The 22,161-nt window shown below is 36.5% G+C and overlaps 1 protein-coding gene across 4 annotated transcripts in view; it reads right to left on the bottom strand.

The window, feature by feature from the left end:
* Positions 1 to 1,935: 1,935 nt before the first annotated feature.
* mettl22 (methyltransferase 22, Kin17 lysine) overlaps positions 1,936 to 22,161 on the bottom strand; it is a 28,314-nt gene continuing 8,088 nt past the window's right edge. For 3 of the 4 annotated variants that reach the window (XM_029438660.1, XM_029438661.1, XM_029438665.1), the window contains 8 exons: positions 17,749 to 17,789; positions 15,775 to 15,919; positions 15,557 to 15,628; positions 15,115 to 15,168; positions 9,983 to 10,063; positions 9,090 to 9,192; positions 8,181 to 8,349; positions 1,936 to 2,610 (listed from right to left, as the gene is read on the bottom strand). In XM_029438660.1, the coding sequence (XP_029294520.1) occupies positions 2,536 to 2,610; positions 8,181 to 8,349; positions 9,090 to 9,192; positions 9,983 to 10,063; positions 15,115 to 15,168; positions 15,557 to 15,628; positions 15,775 to 15,919; positions 17,749 to 17,789 (740 nt within the window). In that variant the 3' untranslated portion in view covers positions 1,936 to 2,535. The remainder of the gene's footprint in view (positions 2,611 to 8,180; positions 8,350 to 9,089; positions 9,193 to 9,982; positions 10,064 to 15,114; positions 15,169 to 15,556; positions 15,629 to 15,774; positions 15,920 to 17,748; positions 17,790 to 22,161) is intronic. The other variant, XM_029438662.1, reaches the window with a different exon arrangement.

Below are 22,161 nucleotides of genomic sequence, written 5' to 3'. Positions count from 1 at the left end.
CTTTAAAAACATAAAATCCACCAGGAGTACTTGCTTCCACCTCACCTTACCGTACACCTTATAATGATATGGCTGATCAGTTTATATACTTTCCAAAATTATTAAGAGAATATTTTCTACCTACCATTTTTCTAACGCAGATGATAAAATAAAAATAGAATAAATCTATATAAACGTAGGAAATTTTGAACGCGTTTTTGAGGAGCATGCTCAGGACTGGCAAAAATTGTAAAGTTCTGTAGGGACGGGGCTTCGGTGTGACCAGCTTGCTCTCTAGCACCCTCTAACACAGTGGTTCCCAAATGGTGTGCCGTGAGATTTTGAAACAATTAGGCCTATTGCATTTAACTGTACACAAGATTATGAATGATTTTTTAATTTACTTCAGTGTTTCCCCTAGGTTTAGTGCTCTGCGGGGTGCTGCCTGGGCTGGCTCAGGTTCGTGCGTGGCGCAGATTTTTTAAGTTCTCTCCTTAGCTTTTCTCTGCTCGGTCTCTGACTGTAAGTGTGTGCACTCACGCGCGTGGGTTCGGAAGCGGAGCTCCGCCCTTCATGAAGCAAAGCAGAGAAGAGAATGTAAATACGCAAAGCAACTGAAACGTGCACATAAATGAGATAGATGACATAAGCGTTTAGTTTATTCAATAAAAGAGCACCTGTTCAATGTGAAAAGTGAGTTGTATATATATATTAAAAAAAATGAAAAACGTCTTGAATTTCAATGGGGTGGGGGGGGGGGGGGGGGGCGCAGCGCAGGGAAACACTGTACCTTGTCCTACACACTTATTTCACAATATTGAAACAATAGGTCTTATATGCTTTGGCCTAAATATAAATAAAACAATCATTAAAAAAAAATCTGTCAAAGCGAACCCGTTTTAGCCTTTTGCGCATTGTGGGAAATATTAGAGTGTGACACATCAAAGGCTCTCTGCTAGTGTGAAGGGGAATAGCTTCTTACAAGGACTAGGCTAAATAAATGTTCACAGAGTGATAACAATGATACTATGTGTTATAGAGGGGATTTTGCCCGGATATGAACACAGGTGTGCCTTGAGATTTTGGCTTGGTCTTTGGTGTGGCCTTGGCCACAGAAAGTTTGGGAACCCCTGCTCTAACACATATTATCATAAGTACTATCCCAAAGACTTTATATCTATACACAATTTTTTCCAAACAGGAAGTCGGCCTTGTTGGATGCCGTGCGTCATTTTTAGATTTTTAAACACGTTTGATGTTTAAGAATGCGCATTTAAATCTGTTGTCCTCCCTGCTGCAGTAGGCTGTCATTTCAGGTGATATCGCTGCAGCCCTCCTCCAGTTCATCTCCAGTGCTCAGAAGTCCACTGCTCATCAAATCTTTCAGCAGTCTCTTCATCACATAACCATCACCACCGGTGTCTAGACCCCATGGAGTTTTTCCTATTCTACTCAACCTACACTACCCCCTTAAAATGATCTTTTTAAAATTTATTTTTATTCGATCACACCATCATTTCTGTCACATGGATGTTGTATTTTTACTATGTTGTTTATCCTGTACACATGTCATCTATTGCTGATCTGTCCGCCCTGGGAGAGGGATCCCTCCTCAGTCTCTCCCTGAGGTTTCTTCCATTTCCCCCCCTTTAATTGTGGGATTTCTTTCTGGAGGCTGGCGAGGCAGGCAGGACCGCTCTGGAGACCGGCGAGGCAAGCGGAACCGCTCTGGAGGTCCGTGAGACCGCTCTGGAGGCCGGATTAAGTCCGTGCCGCTGTTTGACAGGGGATACAGGAACTCGACAGCAGTTCATTTCCCAAAAAGACATTGTAGCGAGACGTAAAGAAAATAAATATCATCATCTATATAAACTTCTGGGTCCATTCTTGGTCAGTTGATACTGTTACGGTTGTAGTAAAGGGGAGGACCCAAATGCAGTAAACAAGACGAGAGTGTAACAAGACGAGAGCTATATTTTAATAAAGCTTGCAAAAATACAAAAAGTAAAATCACCAGAACGGGACACAGCTGGAGTAGGCAGGAAAAGACACAAGGGCAGGGTGATTGGACACAGGAGGATGAAATCAGGAATGCAAAACTTTATTTGACTTTGTTTCTAATCAGACATAGGCTACTGTACAAACATCTAGGCAGATATGACTTGACTTTAACAAAGTTATTAAAGAAATTCAATTACCTCTAAATAGCTTCAACTACAGTTCGTCATGTTAGAGTGCATCAATCATGTTCAAAAATAAATTATTCTACATTCATGCAACAAATCAATGACCTATTTTTAAAACTCCCTGATAACCTCTGTTTCTATCTCGTTTCTATCTTGAATTACTAAATCATATAATTTTACTTCTGTAGGAACTGGTGATGTTGCCTTGAGTTTTTATGTTTTACATTCAACTGGAGCTGCTGCCCCCGCGACCCGATCCCAGATAAGCGGTAGACGATGGATGGATGGATGGACATTCAGCTGTTAACTGGAGCTTCGTATGGTAACTTTTGGGGAGAGGACAGTGTTCACACTGCTCGGAGGGTCTAGCTCAAAATGAAAACAGCTCAGAATCAGATTGGGCCGGGTCAAATGGAAGTGGAGTGGCAGTCACCTTCCACAGCTCCTGAAAAAAAATAAAAATAATTGGTAGTAATGTATATTAATGAAAACCTTACTGAACCGCTCTCGGAGAAATTCTTCTGCATCTGATCCATCCAAACTGTGCAGGAGTGGGAAGCCACATTACCTAAAATCCATCAGTCAGAGCAGCAGCTTGACAATCCCTCATACCTAACCAGTACATAATGGTGTTGTACCCATAATACTGCTAAATGATTAAACAGCAGAAAGTGAATGTACAGTAGTAGCACAAAGTAACATCCCACCTAATGGCAGGAAGTTTGAGTATTATGTTGCCCCGGTATACCCATCTTAGTAACTAAATATATCAAACTTCAGAATTATTAGTTGTTGTGCATCCTTCAAGCCACAAGAGTGCAGGGCCAACTAACAGGAGGCTGCATAATGCACTTGTGACATCACATGTTTTAATTTACTTACTGTGGTAATTGTGTTCATGCTACGTATGTGCTATTATTATTATTATTATTATTATTATTATTATTATTATTATTATTATTATTATTATTATTATTTTAACAGTTAATGGGTCATTCCAGAATTGGAGGACATTTCATGTCCCACATATAACAAAATCTAATAATCCATGCCCAAAAACCTAAACCATGCACTTGTTGTGTTAAATATACTTGCCTTGAGACAAAATGTATATAAAGTTGCAGAAAAAGTTATTTCAAAATATTATTTAATATATCAAATAGCTCTCAAACACCCCTAAAATGGCACTTGTCCCAGCTTCTTGGTGACCAACTTGCATGTCAAATATAACCTTTAATATAGGGTTTTTATCTACTTTGTTTGGTATTATTCTATTGATATATGTCTCTTGTAATGGTAAATGTCCCACAACATGGGTGCTACCCTGTTACCGAAACCTTTTTAGCTTGGCAGAGGAAGTGAAAAAACGTTTAGTCACATGACACAGAGGAAATGACATCAGCAAGTCATGTGCTACTACCATGGGTAGACCAAAGGTAAGTCCTCCCTTTTATTTTTTATATATTTCCAATCTTTTTACTCTTGATGGAGTGTGGCACTCACACAAACGCAACCCTGTTATTCACATAATGAGACCAAAACAAATTAATTTCAAACATATTTTTCTTTAGTTAGATATTTAAGTGTGTCCATTCATTGACAGTAGCATTACATTGTGCAGCTAGCATTAATTCCTGAGGTAAAAGCTAAAATTAGCATTGATTTGCAACCCTGTTACTTGCAACCCTGTTACTATAATTAGAGTAACAGGGTTGACATTCAGTAACAGGGTTGCATTTCCTTCAATTTACTCTATTATTTATAGGAAAATGTCATGTGTTTGTATAATTTAGCATAATATAATGTTTTAAATCCATCGGGGTCGGGTCGCGGGGACAGCAGCTACAGTAGGGAACCCCAAACCCCTTTTCGGGCCACATCCGCCAGCTCCAACTGGGGGATCCCGAGGCGTTCCCAGGCCAGTGTGGAGATATAATCTCTCCACCGAGTCCTGGGTCTTGCCTGGGGTCTCCTCCCAGCTGGACATGCCTGGAACACCTCCCTAGGGAGGCGCCCAGGTGGCATCGTTACTGACCATAGGTGAGGGAGGAACGAAAATCGCCCGTTAGATCGAGAGCTTTGCCTTCTGGCTCAGCTCTCTTTTTGTCACAATAGTGCGGTAAAGCGAATGAAATACCGCCCCCGCTGCTCCGATTCTCCGACCGATCTCTCGCTCCATTGTCCCCTCACTCGTGAACAAGACCTGGAGGTACTTGAATCCTTCACTTGGGGTAAGGGCTCATTCCCTACCCGGAGTAGGCAATCCACTGGTTTCCTGCTGAGAGCCATGACCTCAGATTTCGAGGTGCTGATCCTCATCCCAACCGCTTCACACTCTGCTGCGAACTGATCCAGTGACTGTTGAAGGTCACAGACCGATGATGCCATCAGGACCACATCATCTGCAAAGAGCAGCGATGAGATCCTCAGCCCACCGAACTGCAACCCCTCTCCTCCACGACTACGCCTCGATATCCTGGCCATTAATATCACATACAGAGCGCAGCCCTGGCGGAGGCCAACATCCACTGGGAACGAGTCCGACTTACTGCCGAGTATCCGGACACAACTCTCGAAGTACAGGGATTTGATGGCCCTCAGAAGTGAGCCCCCACCCCATATTCCCGCAGCACCTCCCACAGTATCATCCGTGGGACCCGGTCATATGCCTTCTCCAGATCCACAAAACACATGTAGACCGGTTGGGCGTACTCCCAAGCCCCCTCCAGGATCCTTGCGAGAGTGAAAAGTTGGTCCGTTGTTCCACGACCAGGACGGAATCCGCATTGTTCCTCTTCAATCAGAGGTTCGACTATCGGCCAAACCCTCCCTTGCAGCACCTTGGAGTAGACTTTACCAGGGAGGCTGAGTAGTGTGATACCCCTGTAGTTGGCACACACTCTCTGGTCCCCCTTTTTGAAACCTATGGCTCTTTCGATGATACAATATGGCTCGCAGACAATTTTGAGCTGACATTTTTAGTAATCAAGTAATAAATAATTATACTGTGTCATTTTAAAGTAAAACTTTTAGCAGCATTTTTATTTTTTTTTGTTCTTTTTTAGTTTCTCCGCCCTGTCTCTGACTGTAGGTGTGTTCGCACATTTGTGTGTTGGCAGTGAAGCCCCGCCCTTTGCGAAACTGAGCAGAGGAGAAACTGCGCAAAGCAAGCAGCCAGGGTTGTCAAACTCAATCACAGAAAGGGCCAACATTAAAAACTGGCACTACGTGGAGGGCCAAACACGGTCCACATTTATTGAACAGGATACACATATTGGCTAAAGTGCAAAAAGATATGGAACATATTTAAGTCAACTACAAACGGATTGCTGAGCAGTTCAATTTAAATTTCTGAGCTGCAAAGTCGGCAAATGCGGTCGGGAACACAGCGGTGGAGATGTTTGTCAGTGTTTGGAAACACGTAGTGACCAAAGTTTCCTTCTGCATCAGAGTCTCCCACAGGCAGCTTGGCATCACACATGTCCGTGATCACACGACCCTGAAGCTGCAGGTTTAACAGTGAGATGCTTCGTTATGTCGCACAAACAGTCGAGCTCACATCGTCCCAGAGATCTGTGGTGTGTTTCCCTTTGCTTTCCAAAAACTGCCAGATTTCCTCACGCATCTCGAAAAATCTATTCAGCACTTTCCCTCGACTCAGCCATCGCACCGCCATGTTCAGAAAATACTTAAATTGACTTTTATAAAGTTTCCTGTCTGTGTTCCATCTCCAGAGCTTTACAACACAGCGCTTCCTGGTGTAAAATGCAGCTGACGGTGTATCTTCTCCCGCATCCTGCCCATTAATCCGCTTTTTTCATCACATCGCAGACTCTACATCTGTCGTCAATCCCGTCAGTTTGTCCCGGGACAGTTTAATTTCTCACACATTTAGATACTTCCTCAAATATGTATTTTCCCGTGGCTGTGCCATGCAGTGATTTAATTACCAAAACCGGTGGGTCATTTATGATAGACATATGATATTTTCTCGCGGGCCGGATATAATTGCCTTGAGTTTGACACTCATAAATTAGATAAATAACATAAGCGTTTAGTTTGTTAATAAAAGAGCGCCTGTTCAATGAAATACTGATAGTGCTTTTAGTACTCGGAGACCTGTTATACTTAAAAATGCACGCATAAAGTTGCATTCAATTTTATTAAATATATGGCTCTCAAGGAAAAATATTTGGCTTGTATGCTCTCCCAGCCAAAAAGGTTCCCAACCAATGTTGACGAGGCGTGTCCACCAAGACAGCCCCTCCACACCCAATATATATATAGAATATTATCAAACAACATTTCTGTGGTCCTGAGTATTTACTTGTCAAATGTATGTCATGATCTACAACCAAAAGTAATGTAGCATCCAACCCTGTTACTTTACGCAACCGTTACTTTACGCAACCCTGTTACTTTACGCAACCCTGTTACTTTACGCAACCCTGTTACTCTAATTTCAACCCTGTTACTATATCATTTTCTGTTAAAATAACTTTAAATAATTTTAACAAAAGTTTAAACTAATGTCCTTTTAATAGCTTGATTAATCATATGCATAATGTATTTGAGCAAATATTTCAAATTAAATACTGAAATTGGTAAAAAGAAACGTGTGACAATTGAAAAGTTGGGCAAGATTGATTTAAAAAGCTACTTAAATTAACATTAAACCAGTTTTATCCCAAACTACATGAGTATTTAATATAAATGTGACTTTCTTTACTTAATAGTAAAGAGTTTTATTGAAGAATGTTTTTAAAAATACCTTTTTCTGCTTAATGAGTATGTGTCACAGGGTTTCACAAAACATGGCACACAACAAATAAAACGTCTAATAAAAAGTGTACATTTGATGCCTTTGCTGGCCAAATCACTTTTTTTGATTGTTTATTATCTGTTTTTCCTAAATACATAACAAATGATCAATTCATTATTGAAATTGTACAACATACTCTATGACATGTGTAATATAATTATATTTGCAGGGGAGGGGAAATGCTGCAGTAGCTTCTTGTTTGTTCCCTGTAACAGCTCTTCAGCAGGCGTAAGAAACAACACCCAGTCAGTGCAGATGCATCGCCAAGTGCTGTCTCAAGACATAAGTGTCATAATTTAGCCAGTCAGTGTGCTCCACTCTGATACAAAAAGGTGATGTAAATAATTTATTGAGTCAAGCAGCAGTGACACCTAACCAATTGACAGTGTGTTATTGACAGTACCGAGTGCGGACAGGATTTCAGCCTCTTTCCATTTCAATAAAATCTCTCCTCCAAAATCCATTTGAGAACATATTTTGCTTTCCGTGCCTACTTTAAAAAAAAGTAGAGACAGATATAGCATGGACTGTTACAGGAATGAAAAATGTGCCTAAGCAAATTTAAGACACTCCAGAGAACCAGGTGTGTACCAGTGTGTTTAGGAAAAACATTATTCTGCATTATGATTGTTTCCTTTTAGAAGTAAACTGTGCCTTGTGACTTAATGTCATAATAAAGTATGAATAGTTGTATGTCGATGTAAATGTAAATTAATTAATGTAATGCAAAATGTACAATACGTGTGTAATGTATCCATATGTCAAAACAAGATGATAGTTAACTGTATATTTCATCACATGTAAAAAATAAACGCAGTACCAAACCCGCCTCAACACCTGAGTGTGACGCTTAACTATCACAACAAAATACACCTTAAAGCCCAACTCAAGTTATTAGGGTATCAGAAGGACACAAAGAAAAACCTGGAGGAAGGTTTTGTAGCCACATACTGTAATACAAAGATGGAATAATTTGGCCACAATGACAAGAATTCTGTATAGAGGAGGAAAGACGTCCAATCCCAAGGACACTATGGACAATGAAGATGATAACCTCAAACTCAGTGGTGCAGGAAGGTAAACCGATAAATTAAGCTGGATCAGGTTTTAGATTAAAGTAATTAAGGTTTGTTTAAATTTCAGTAATATTGTCCCCACTAGAAAATAATGATATGTGTCAGTGTTTCGCTTACCAATTGCTCTATGCGTTCATACAGAAAAAACTGCGCAAAGTTAGAAGGGAGCTGTTCCACTTTGAAGTTGCACCGTCCATCCACCAGGTCCTGCAGCTGCGACAGACAGTGGCTGAAATGGTTGTAGGCATCACAGGAAACATCCATGTGTCGCAGGGTGAAGTTCATCCTTGTAAGACATCCAGGCACAAAAGGAAACATGGTTACTGCTTGTGCTTGTAACTTGTTTGTGTGCTCGTTAGTGGCTTAAGCTTTACACATATAAAACCGAAAAATGACAAAACAAGCTCCTTCCTCCTTTAACTCTGCATACAATATTTGAAGCAGAGAGACATAATAAAATAAAATAAAATAAATAAATAAAATTTGTAAAAATATTTGTATAGCCCAATATCACAAATTATACATTTGTCTCAGTGTGCTTTACAGACTGTACAGGTTACGACACCCTCTGTCCTTAGACCCTCGCATCGCACAAGGAAAAACTTCCTAAAAGAAACCCCATAATTAAAGGGGGAAAAATGGAAGAAACCTCAGGGAGAGCAACTGAGGAGGGAACCCTCTCCAAGGACGTACAGACGTGCAATAGATGTCGTGTGTACAGGATAAACATAGTACAAATACAACATTTGACAGAAATTATGTTGTGTTGAAAAAGAGAAAGTATGGATGAATCCAGGAAAATGTCAAAAAGGCTTCCCGGTGTCCAGCAGGACCAGGGCAGCAGGCGCAGCCACGATTCCTGATCCTGACGTAAACTTTATCAGTGACAACCTGCCACATGAGACACAGAAACTCCGGGGATGATGCCCCGGATGCTGAACAGAACATCAGTATTGATGTTTCTGCACAACAATGGATACCAGGAGCATGCTTAAAGATATATAGATGGCATTTCTCTCTTCTTACCTTTTCTCTATGGAGATGAAGATTGTGCAGGTGTGAGGAAAGGTACTGCAGAGTCGGTACAGTGTTCGGAAGAGGCCATCTGTCAGATCATCATCATAGATAACTGGTGAAACAAAATCAAATCAAAATAATTGTTTTGCTGACTTTTCAGTCTGTGTATGTGTGTGAACCACACTGTTGCCGATTAAAGTCCCAAGTACAGAGTGTGGTCGTCTCCTGGGCACTGCCAAGGTGCCCTTGAGCAAGTATAAAATAATTACCAGTTCCTACTGGTACTGAAATGTAGGTATAGCAGAACAAGAAAGGAACAATTGGTATTAGAGGAAAGGAGAAATAAGTTATATTATAATTCTCAATTGTTATTCCCTTATTCTGCTATACCTACATTTCAGTACGAACTGGTAAGTATGTATACAGTATGTACTAATTCATAAAACAATATTAAACTGTAAATTCAGAGGAATTAACCAGTAGACTAAATGTCGTGACATTTTCTCTATAAATCGTGGGCTGTATTATAAAGTAAAACATTTAAATTGACATTGTTTTACTTTAAGGCTCAAAAATGTAATCTTAAGGTGCAAAACATTTATTTTAAGGATTCTTAATACATAAATAGGCATTTAGTAGATTTACCCCACATTCGGATGAAATAAATAAAGGAATGGATTGTTATATAAAACTAGTTTAATAGATTATCTGCATGGCTAATGGTATTTTTAGGAAATCTAGAAAATATATCGGCTTGCGGCCGGCGGGATCCCGTCTTTCAATCCCACGATTGAAAGACCACTTCAGTCTCAATACATTTAAAGTGCTACTTAACTTTTGCAATGGCAAGGTTGTGTTTCAGTGAAGCATGTACTACTGGAGAAGAGTTGTGCTGCACATACCATCAGCAGCAATGATGATCTTTGTGTTGTTGTACATATCCGCTACTTCCTCCTCTGTCCAGCTAAATTCCACTTCAGCATCTACAAAGAGTAGACAAATAGAGAGAGACAGTTTCCAGGTGTCAGATAGTGATGATGATGATAATAATAATAATAATAATAATAATAATAATAATAATAATAATAATAATAATAATAATAATAATAATAATAATAATACTAATAATAATAATTAGGTGTAAAAGTCGGCAGGCTATGCTTGTTGTTTTAATGTCCCAGATACATATCAACTCAACGTTGCATACATACATACATACATACATACATACATACATATGTATATCTATACATATGTATGTATGTATATATATACACATATATACATACATATATAAATATATATATATACATATATACACATATAAATATATATATATAAATATGTATATCTATACATATGTGTGTATGTATATATGTATGTATATATATATATATATATATATATATATATACATATGTATATATATATACACATATATAAATATACATATTTATATATTTATATATGTGTATATGTGATACATATATATATATATATATATGTACATATATATACATATATAAATATATATATGTGATACATATATATATATATGTATATATATATACATATATAAATATATATATGTGATACATATATATATATATATATATATATGTATATATATATACATATATAAATATATATATGTGATACATATATATGTATATATACATATATATGTATATATATATACACATATATATATATATACATTTCGGCCAACTACAGGTCTTTCTTGCATTCTTTTGTTGAGACCATAATGGACAATGAATGATGACCCTCATCCCTGAAATACTTTGGTTTAGTTTCTGCATCCATTTGCTGACCTAAACCAGATTCTACCGCCCGGTCAAAGCATTTGACGCCACAGTAGACGTGCAAAGGAGAGTTGAGCTCACCAGGATTCGGGCAGGGCTGTATCTTTTTTCTGACATCGGCAACAAAGGCACTCAGTAATCTGTGTCCTGGTATAGCAGTAAGGCTTAGCAGTGCCTGTGCTGTGACACTACACAAAGGCCAAAACCAACTGTGTGATTAGTCAATCTCTCATGACTTTCTGATTTGCCTATCCTGTGGTTTCTACTGAAGATGTAAATCTTTAAAAACACCACACTAATACATTTTAAAAAAGGCTCAGTAATTTTCCAAACTGCTGGTCACTATAGTTTTTAGCAAATGTTACTTAAACAGGAAATACATTTGTTGGGGGCTATTTTCTCAGTGGATTGATCCACATTTGATGCTCTTAGTGACATTTGGTGTCATACCTCTCTCTCTCTCTCCCATTTCTACACTGTCCGTCAAATAAAGGTGACAATATAAAAAATAAAGACTGTAGTAAACATTGGTAACACATAAAAGAGCATGTTTTAATTCCCGACACACATCCTGTACAAGAATTAATCATATCTCATGAATGCCTTAATGCAAGAATAACGAATAAGTAGTTAATTAACCCTTTGACACACAAGCTATGCAAACCCCTTCTAATGTGCAACATGGGTCCAAACGGAACCATGGATAAATTGGAAATCAATTTATTTAATCATTTAATATTCATTATTCATTTAATATCTTGTTTTTGATTACCACAAATCATTACTTTAATTTCCCCTTTCTTAATTTATGAACTAAAATAGTTTTTGTATTACTACATTGTGGTACGTCTCCTTTAAGACCGAGGAGCTTTCTGGGTAATGGGGGGAGTTAGCGGAAGTGAGAAATGTACCGGTGAATATAAATTCACCTTTCATATAGACGGAATCGGAGTTTCGGGCTTCCGATGGAATCGCAATGCATGCTGGGATGGCAAGACTAAAAAAGTGAGCACCTACTCCACAAGGGCCGCCATATTGGATTTATTCTCTACGCGTTTACATTTTATTTAGCTTATTCTTCAAGCGTGTTTACATTGTATTTGGCTAGTTTTTAGTGGGTAATCATCGCTCTTCTAGTTAGGGGATTTGGACACCGACATTGTGTGGTGAAAGGATGTTCGAACAGTGGGAAAAAGCTAAATAAATGGGCAGAATCTCATTGTGAGCTTCACGATTGCAAAAATTGCGACTGCAAGCCCCCGTTCGAACTATTTCCATTTCCAACAGCACTAAAGAACAAAGACAGAAGGCTAGCATGGACCAAAGCTGTAAAGAGACAGGATTACAATGGGAAGTCTTGGAAGCCCAAGAAATCTTCGTGGATTTGCAGTGAGCATTTCATGCAAGGAAAACCAACAAATGAATTCCCTGATCCTGAACTCAACCTGGGGTATGTAGTCTATCTACTTGATTTATATATTGACAAATGTACTTTCTATATATTGAGTTTTATAATAATTAACAAACACAAGTTAGGTATATATTTATAATAGCTTACCCAGCAACACAACTGTAATAAGCACTTATGATATCGCCAGTTTTCTTGACTGTGCAGATCCATGCCGAATGTGGCATATGGGAAACTTTCATTGAATGAGTACATTTTGCTTTCAAAAAGCAATACTCAGAATCTGCGAGAGGATTGAAAGATATTTGTTTCAACCAGCCAGAGTCAAACACTCTAAATGCTTTGCCTTCTTTGTATTCGTTCAAAGTTCGTTTATGAAACTCGACATCGTTCCCTGGGTGGTCAGACATTAAAAATAATGTTATATCGCTGAGGTATATCGGCTGCCAAGAAGTCATGCTGTTGTTTTCATTGACCCAGCCATCCTGCAATGTCAAGGGATCAGGCACTGAAACGCCACTCGGCATAACCAAAAGCTTAGTCTTTTCTTTTTCTGTGATTGAAATTCTTTCGTTAGCTGTTGGTTGCTCCTCAATGCCCATCTCTGATGCAGCAAACACCCTGGCAATAAGCTCGATTTTTGTTCCTGAAACTTTTAAATTCCGCTTGCGGCAAAATACTTTCAAAGCTTCGACTTTCCACATCTGAACCTCATCATAAGAAAGGAGTTCAGAACTCATTGTAGAGAAGTAGGTTTGTTTACAACACGCTTGAAGAATAAGCTAAATAAAATGTAAACACGTAGAGAATAAATCCAATATGGTGGCCCTTGTGGAGTTGGTACTCACTTTTCTAGTCTTGCCACCCCAGCATGCATTGCGACCGGAAGCCCGAAACTCCGATTCCGTCTATAAAAAAACACTGTGCTACGGGACAGTGTTGGTGACTTTGCGCTTATCCCTACTTCTCACCACTGCCTCCCTCCGTCCTATGTCCCCAAGGATCTTCAGTCGGCCACCTATGTTTTCATTCGCCATGATGGCCACCGTACTCCTTTGCAGCCTCCCTACGACGGCCCCTTTCGCGTACTGGAGGCAGGGCCGAAACACTTTTTGGTGGACAAGGGGGGGAAGTCTGAGCGGGTCTCGGTGGACCGTCTCAAACCTGCCCATTTGGAACTGGACTGGCCGGTTGAGCTGGCCGTGCCCCGGCGGTGGGGTCACCCCCCTGCCAGGCCCCAGCCCCCTGAACCACCCCAAGCCCTGCACCTTCACACGTGAAACGCAGTCGTTTTGGACGCCCAGTCTGCCCCCCGCCGGGTGGGCCCTTTTTTGACGGTTCGGCGGTTTTCTCGTTTCGGTTCAAGTGAATTCTGGGGGGGGGGCCTGTATAAGCACACCCACATCAGGTTTACACACATGGGTCTAAAATGACCCATGTGTGTAAAGTGTGATAACAATGAAAAAAAGACATACTATAATAATAAAATAATAAAAATAATTATTATAGCAGTGATTTGGACCAAACAACACATTTAATATTTGATATCTTTATTTGTCACTTTGTCACAGTAACACATAACATACATCATACAGCCGATAACACTGTGAGATATAAGTGTAACTGTATTGAACTGTGGTGAACGTATACAATGAATGAAGAAAAGAAAAGAAAACTGATTAAATAAAAACATGGGAACAGCACAACCTGCTATCTCAGAGCAGACATGCCTCACAGATGACAGTCACATGTTTGTGCTCCTTGCACATGGGGCTGTTGCACCTTTTCAGTCTTTGGCAGGTGGGCAGATCTTCCTCTTCACTTGTTCCTCCTGTCAGGTGTCCTCCTGTAGCTGGTGGTGGCTTCTTCGTATGTGGCATGATAAACTCTTTGCATAAGCACAGTGTTATCGGCTGTATGATGTATGTTATGTGTTACTGTGACAAAGTGACAAATAAAGATTTCAAATATGTGTTGTTTGGTCCAAATCACTTTTTTTCATTATCACACTTTACACACATGGGTCATTTTAGACCCATGTGTGTAAACCTGATGTAGTAATACAAAAAGTTTGTAAATATTCTGAATAAAATCTCTTATTTGTGAGACATCCGGTATCTGAAGCTGTCGTAGGACTAATACTTAATAATAAGTCAATTCAATCATTTCGTTTGGCCCGAGTGAAATAATTACCTGACTACCTGCCTGCTTCCTGCGCATGCGACGCTCCTGCACTCAATTGCAGCCCCGCAGTCTTTCACAAGCTGCCAGCTTGACAGCTGTGAGTACTAACAACAGTCATGTTCTTTGTTTACGTTCATAATGATCATTTTGAGGGAGTGACTCTGGAGGGAGGCCTGAAGGGACGGGCTGTCAGTGTTGCCAACTTGGCAACTTTCTCTTTTGGAGCGAGTGCTGCTCACTACTTGAATTGGAAAAGAGTTGGCAACATTGGGCTGCGTTTCTGGTTGGATCATCTGGATCATAACTGACAATTGATATGGATTCTTAAATTATGATTTAATTTGCATTTATATTTTTTCCAAATACATGATACAAAACAAAAAAGACAAAAAGGCTAACTTTATTTAAGGTTTCACAAACATGACTTGAACATTAGCAACAAATGGTTATTACAGGTGATTTCACAGTTGTGTCACCGTTAATCAGAAGTTATTTATCAGTGTTAAAGAAGGACCAGGTCACCACTTTATTTGAAAGCCATTTTATTAATAAATGGTAAATTATGTGACTGTGTATTATACTGTTGCTGATTGGTTTAAAAAATAAGTGTGTGTGTTACCTGTACAAAGGTCATGCTGAAGCCAATCCAACCGTCTCACTCTCACATCAGCAGCTGATTGTCAGAAGAGACACAAGCCTTTGTTGAGTTTTACAATTACAATGTTTCCACCTCATCAAGCAATTCTCTTTTAATAGGAAGAGAAAATATGTAATAAAATAAAGCAATCAATAGATTATTACGCAATTAAAGGCTTACTTCATTATTGTGAAATAAATAAAGAGCAAATGGAATAAATACATTTAAATTAGTTACACTCTTTTGAGTAACCCAGTTGTTCTCTTGCACTTTCAGTGTGTCATTTCCCCCTTTATTTGGGATCACATTACAGCAGCAGTTCACAGTCAACTTTTTGCAAGGTGCACAGCAACAGGGACCATGGTTTAAGCGGGAATTGTACTGTAAATAACTGAGAAAGAGTAATCTGACAACGTTATCTCACCTGCAGGATCCATCATGTGTTTATTTAATGTAACATTTCTCTTGCACATGCTTAGAAGGTCTTCTCCCACATCTGTAAATCAAAAAGGTATTTCATCAACGAAACACGAACAGTAAGATGTCTACATGGCATGTCTGTTGTTTTCTCAACTTCATAATAGCTTTGTTCTATCATGCCTATCAAGTTTTGATGAACATATTTGCTTGATGGCATTATACCTGTGCAGTACACTGTTTTGCCGATGGTTGCCATGATGATGCTAGTTAAGCCTGTTCCAGCTCCCAGCTCTAGGACTGTAGCTCCTCTGAACATGAGTGGCTTGGAGAGGATGAAGTCAGCCAAGAGGAATGCCCCTCGCCACACCTGATGTGAGCAACAAGGACACAATGCTTTAATGCCTTCTTCATATCAACCACCAGTTCAGCAAACAATTCATGGCACAGTTCAGAAAATTTGAGTTTTTAATCATCAACACCATTTATATTTAAATCCTTTTCATATCTATCTATTCAAATGAATTTAAATCAACTTAACACATCAGCAACAGCTAACACGTAATTTGCATATAAACATGATACACATACACACTAGGGGAAATAATCTTTAGGCTATGACATTATTTTTGACATGTATGCTGCTGGCTAATGTACAAAAATATAGCATGACTTTTCAACACAGTGACTACACAGAAAAGTGACCACACAATGTACACCTCTGTGGCAAATTGAACAGAAACGGGATATGATAAGCTTAATGAATTTAGGACTTATTGCACTGCTATATAAATCAACAGCCACAGGAGCAGAGAGTGAGACGAAATAGGCTTGTGTAGAATGTGCTATCTGTAACATTTACATTCATGCACGTTACAGATTGACTTTTCATGTGAGAATGCAAAAATTAAAATATAAACCTTTAATTAGAAAATTATTTTATTTTTAAGGGGTGGGGGTGGAGGGTTGAGAGAGGGAGAGAGAGAGAGACAGACTGCTGTCCATAGGGAGGTTACTCCATAAGAAGGGGTACTGTGAGAGCAAAGTCTTGATTGGAGTAAATATAAATGGGACGGTGGCAGCAGGTTACAAAAGATGCTGGCTGGCCTGGTTGGAGTTTTTGTCACACATTTGGACAAAAACTGCAAAAAAGTAAATCTGTTTGCTTCAACAAACACATCTTTCAAATTACCACAAGTTGCCCTACGTGTATTACCTAAGTTTGTATGGAGAGTGAAAGTTGTAGGCTTGGCAGCAGGTTTGAGATTTTAAAGCTCCTCTCCACTCTCACAATGATGTCATCCACTCTAGCTCTGAACATTCCATCACTTACAAATCTGAAAAAACGGTTTGAAAATTTCACAAAACTTAAACTATGATTTAGGGAAAACCGTGATAGCTAATAAAATACCTGTTTAGTCCAATACAATCCTTAGCCTCAAGAACCGTTTAAACTTTTAATCTTTTCTCTATATCAGTCTTTCTCAACGAGTGGTCCGCGGACCACTGGTAGTGGTGAAAGTGTTTCTCAAACCGTTTAAAAATGACTAGTCTAGACCTGAATGTTCATCTATAGATGTAGTGTGGCTACGTAGGTTCGTTTTACGATCTTACGTCATAAATGATACGCACATTCAATTTGAGCCGCGGTCACCTGACAAGATAATAAAAGTAAAGTAGAGAAGTAATAGCACACCATTCCCAATTATTTTGCTCATTTTTATGTGTTTTTTTAAGTATTCTGTGTCCACGCTGCGGAACTAGTGGCAATAAATGTGGTGATAAATGGCAAACTAGTGGCAATAAATGTGGTGGACGATGAAGTAAAAGATGTGATAATAACAATAAGTATGCCGAATAATAGACTGAGTGTGGCTTCGCCAGTCACACAGAATAAGTATGAAACATGCCAGACACCATTTTCTCTGCCGTCAGTCGTTTTTTCTAGAATATGCATCATCAAATCAAATCAATTGTATTTATATCGCCCAATATCACAAATTACACATTTGGCTTTACAGACTGTTCAGCATACGACCCCCTCTGTCCTTAGACCCTCACACCGCACAAGGAAAGACTTCCTAAAAGAAACCCCACATCATAGCTTCATGTTTCACAATAGGTTCAACAGTCACCTCACAAAGTCACGTTTTGTTTGGGGAAACCCCTGCATCACTCTTACATGTGAGTGTCACTGACCTGTTTGCCAACGTCCTCCAGGGTTGTGGCCATAGTGTGTTCTGTAAAGAGATTGGATTCATACATTAAGCACTCCTTATTCATTATATAGTGCTTACATTTACCCTTCATTATTTCATATGAGTGTCTGAGTGTCTCTTTAAATCAAAGAGAAAATGACCCGGGCAGCTACAGTCACCCTTTCCAAGTTGATTCTGTGTTATGAAAAACTAATAAATGGCACCAACGCTTATTCATGCTATGAAGTAAAGCAGGAGATGCATATAAAATAATATGTGTATGTATGTATGTATGTATGTATGTATGTATGTATGTATGTATGTATGTATGTATGTATGTATGTATGTATTGTAATAGCAATTTAAATGTCTACTGTTTAATAATGTACAAGTTCCCTATGTTAAACAAGCCAACTGCCATTTGATGCAAACATAGGAGTGTCAGTTAGATCAAACCAGGGCCAACTGCCATTTCATGTTAATACAAGACAGACTCATCCTGATTAGACTGATCAACTAACAAGAGACAGGACACAGCCAAATCCTGATCAAACTAATTAACTCACTGAGACAGAATAGTGTGTAATAATAATGTGTTTTCTTCCAACCTGTGCCCTCCTATAGACTACGTTGTATTCTGTAGAACTGGTGCCTTTGAGATCTCAAATAAATGCTCTCCAGAGTAAAGCAGGAAAAACTCCACAATGTATGTGTGTATGTATGTATGTATGCATGCATATGCATATGCATATGCATATATATATATGCATATGCATATATATATATATATATGCATATGCATATGCATATATATATATATATGCATATGCATATGCATATATATATATATATATATATATATATGCATATGCATATATATATATATATATATATATATATATATATATATATATATATATATATATATATATATATATATATGCATATGCATATGCATATATATATATATATATGCATATGCATATGCATATGCATATATATATATATATATGCATATGCATATGCATATGCATATATATATATATTATGCATATGCATATGCATATATATATATATATGCATATGCATATGCATATATATGCATATGCATATGCATATATATATGCATATGCATATGCATATATATATATATATGCATATATATATATATGCATATGCATATGCATATATATGCATATGCATATATATATATATATATATATATATATATATATATATATATATATATATATATATATATATATATATGCATATGCATATGCATATGCATATATATATATATATATGCATATGCATATGCATATATATATATATATGCATATGCATATGCATATATATATATATATATATATATATATATATATATATATATATATATATATATATATATATATATATGCATATGCATATATATATATATATATATATATGCATATGCATATGCATATATATATATATGCATATGCATATGCATATATATATATATATATATATATATATATATATGCATATATATATATATATATATATATATATATATATATATATATATATATATATATATATATATATATATATATATATATATATGCATATGCATATGCATATGCATATGCATATATATATATATATATATATATATATATATATATATATATATATATATATATATATATATATATATATATATATATATGCATATGCATATGCATATGCATATATATATATATATATATATATATATATATATATGCATATGCATATGCATATGCATATATATATATATATATATATATATATGCATATGCATATGCATATGCATATGCATATATATATATGCATATGCATATATATATATATATGCATATATATATATATATATATATATGCATATATATATATATGCATATGCATTATATATATATGCATATGCATATAATATATATGCATATGCATATATATATATATGCATATGCTATATATATATATATATATATGCATATGCATATATATATATATGCATATGCATATATATATATATGCATATGCATATATATATATATGCATATGCATATATATGCATATGCATATATATGCATATGCATATATATATATATGATATGCATATATATGCATATATATATATATGCATATGCATATATATATATATATATATATATATGATATATATATATATGCATATTGCATATAATATATATATATATATATATAATATCTATATATTATATATATATATATATATATATATATATATATATATATGCATATATATATATGCATATGCATATAATATCTATATTAATATATGTTCAGTATGTATATATGTATATATGTATGTATATATATATATAATATATAAGTATATATATATATATGCAATATATGCATACATATATATATGCTGCATATATATATATATATATGCATATATATATATCTATCTATATATATATATATATATATATCTATATATATATAATATATATATATATATATAACATATACGATATATATATATCATATATATATGCATATATATATATAGAGAAGATAGATATATAGATAGATATAGACCCCACATACAGAGATAGCTATATATATAGAGATATAGAGATATAGATATATATATATCATAGATAGATAGATATAGATATATATCTATATATATATATCTATATATCCACACATATACTAGATACAGATATTATAGATATATATATTCTATATATCTCCCTATCTCCCTATATATATATCTCTCTCTCTATCTACATATCTCCTATCCATATATATATCTATATACATATATAGAGATATAGACATATATATACTATATATATATATATACACTATATAATATATATATACCATATCTATATATACATACATATATCTAGATATATATATATATATAATATACATAAATATATACATATATACATACATATATAAATAATATATAAACATATATACATATATACACATATATTATATCTTATATATATATATATATATATAAATACACATGTATATAATAATATATTACATATACACAATGTATATATATATATATATATACACATATATATACATATACACACATGTATATATATATATATATACACATATATATATATATATACATATATATATATATATATATATATATTATTAGAGAAGATATTGGAGGAACTGCTCTTATTTTAACCTTAAGGCCCTTACACACATATCCGTATGGTGGAAACGTATACGAAAAATAGCTCACAATTTGTCATAGTCCAAATACGTCCAACTTTTCATCGGATCGGAAAAGTCACGTATACAGATACGCATGTCTAACCTATTGATAGAGTATCACTTACTTATACAAAACGTATCAGACGAATACCAAAAAAATGCGTAACGTATACAAAAATATGGCGTATACAAAATATCGGCAATACGCTGGTTTACGTTGATATAAGGTAAGGCATGAGTAGTATTCGTTAAGAGCAGGCGGTGTTACGCTGGGGTGCATTGTTGAACGCTGAGTATATGGCTCTTTCGATGACACAATATGGCTCACAGAACAGGATACACATATTGGATAAAGTGCAAAAATATATGGAACATATTTAAGTCAACTGCAAACGGATTGCTGAGCAGTTCAATTTTAATTTCTGAGCTGCAAAGTCGGCAAATACGCTCAGTTGATCAGCAGAATGCGGTCGGGAACAAGCGATGGAGATGGTTTGTCAGTGTTTGGAAACACGTAGTGACCAAAGTTTCCTTCTGCATCAGAGTCTCCCACAGGCAGCTCGGCTTGGAACGCTCTCACTGCATCATACATGTCCGTGATCACACGGCCCTGAAGCTGAAGATTTAACAGTGAGATGCTTCGTTATGTTGCACAAACAGTCCAGCTCACATCGTCCCAGAGATCTGTGGTGTGTTTCCTTCTGCTTTCCAAAAACTGACAGGTTTCCACACGCAACTCGAAAAATCTATTCAGCACTTTCCTTCGACTCAACCATCGCACCGCCATGTTCAGAATGTATCTTCTCAGGAAAATAATTGAATTGGCTCATATAAAGTTTCCTTTGTGTTACAGTGCTTATCACATGTTCCATCTCCAGAGCTTTACAACACAGCACTTCCTGGTGTATGATGCAGTGATACACCGTCAGCTGCATCTTCTCCTGCATCCTCACCACTAATCTGCTCTTTTCACCACATCGCAGGCGCTCCATCTGTCGTCAGTCCCGTCAGTTTGGGGCACTTTCATTTCTCACACATACTTCCTCAAATATGTATTTCCTGTGGTTGTGCCATGCATTGATTTAATTACCAAAACCGGCGGGCCAGTTATGATAGACATATGATATTTTCGGATATA

This window comes from Cottoperca gobio, chromosome 8, assembly GCF_900634415.1.
Source record: "Cottoperca gobio chromosome 8, fCotGob3.1, whole genome shotgun sequence".
Lineage (NCBI taxonomy): Eukaryota > Metazoa > Chordata > Actinopteri > Perciformes > Bovichtidae > Cottoperca > Cottoperca gobio.
Note: the sequence above shows the minus strand (reverse complement) of the source record. Positions and strands in the feature narration are given on the sequence as shown.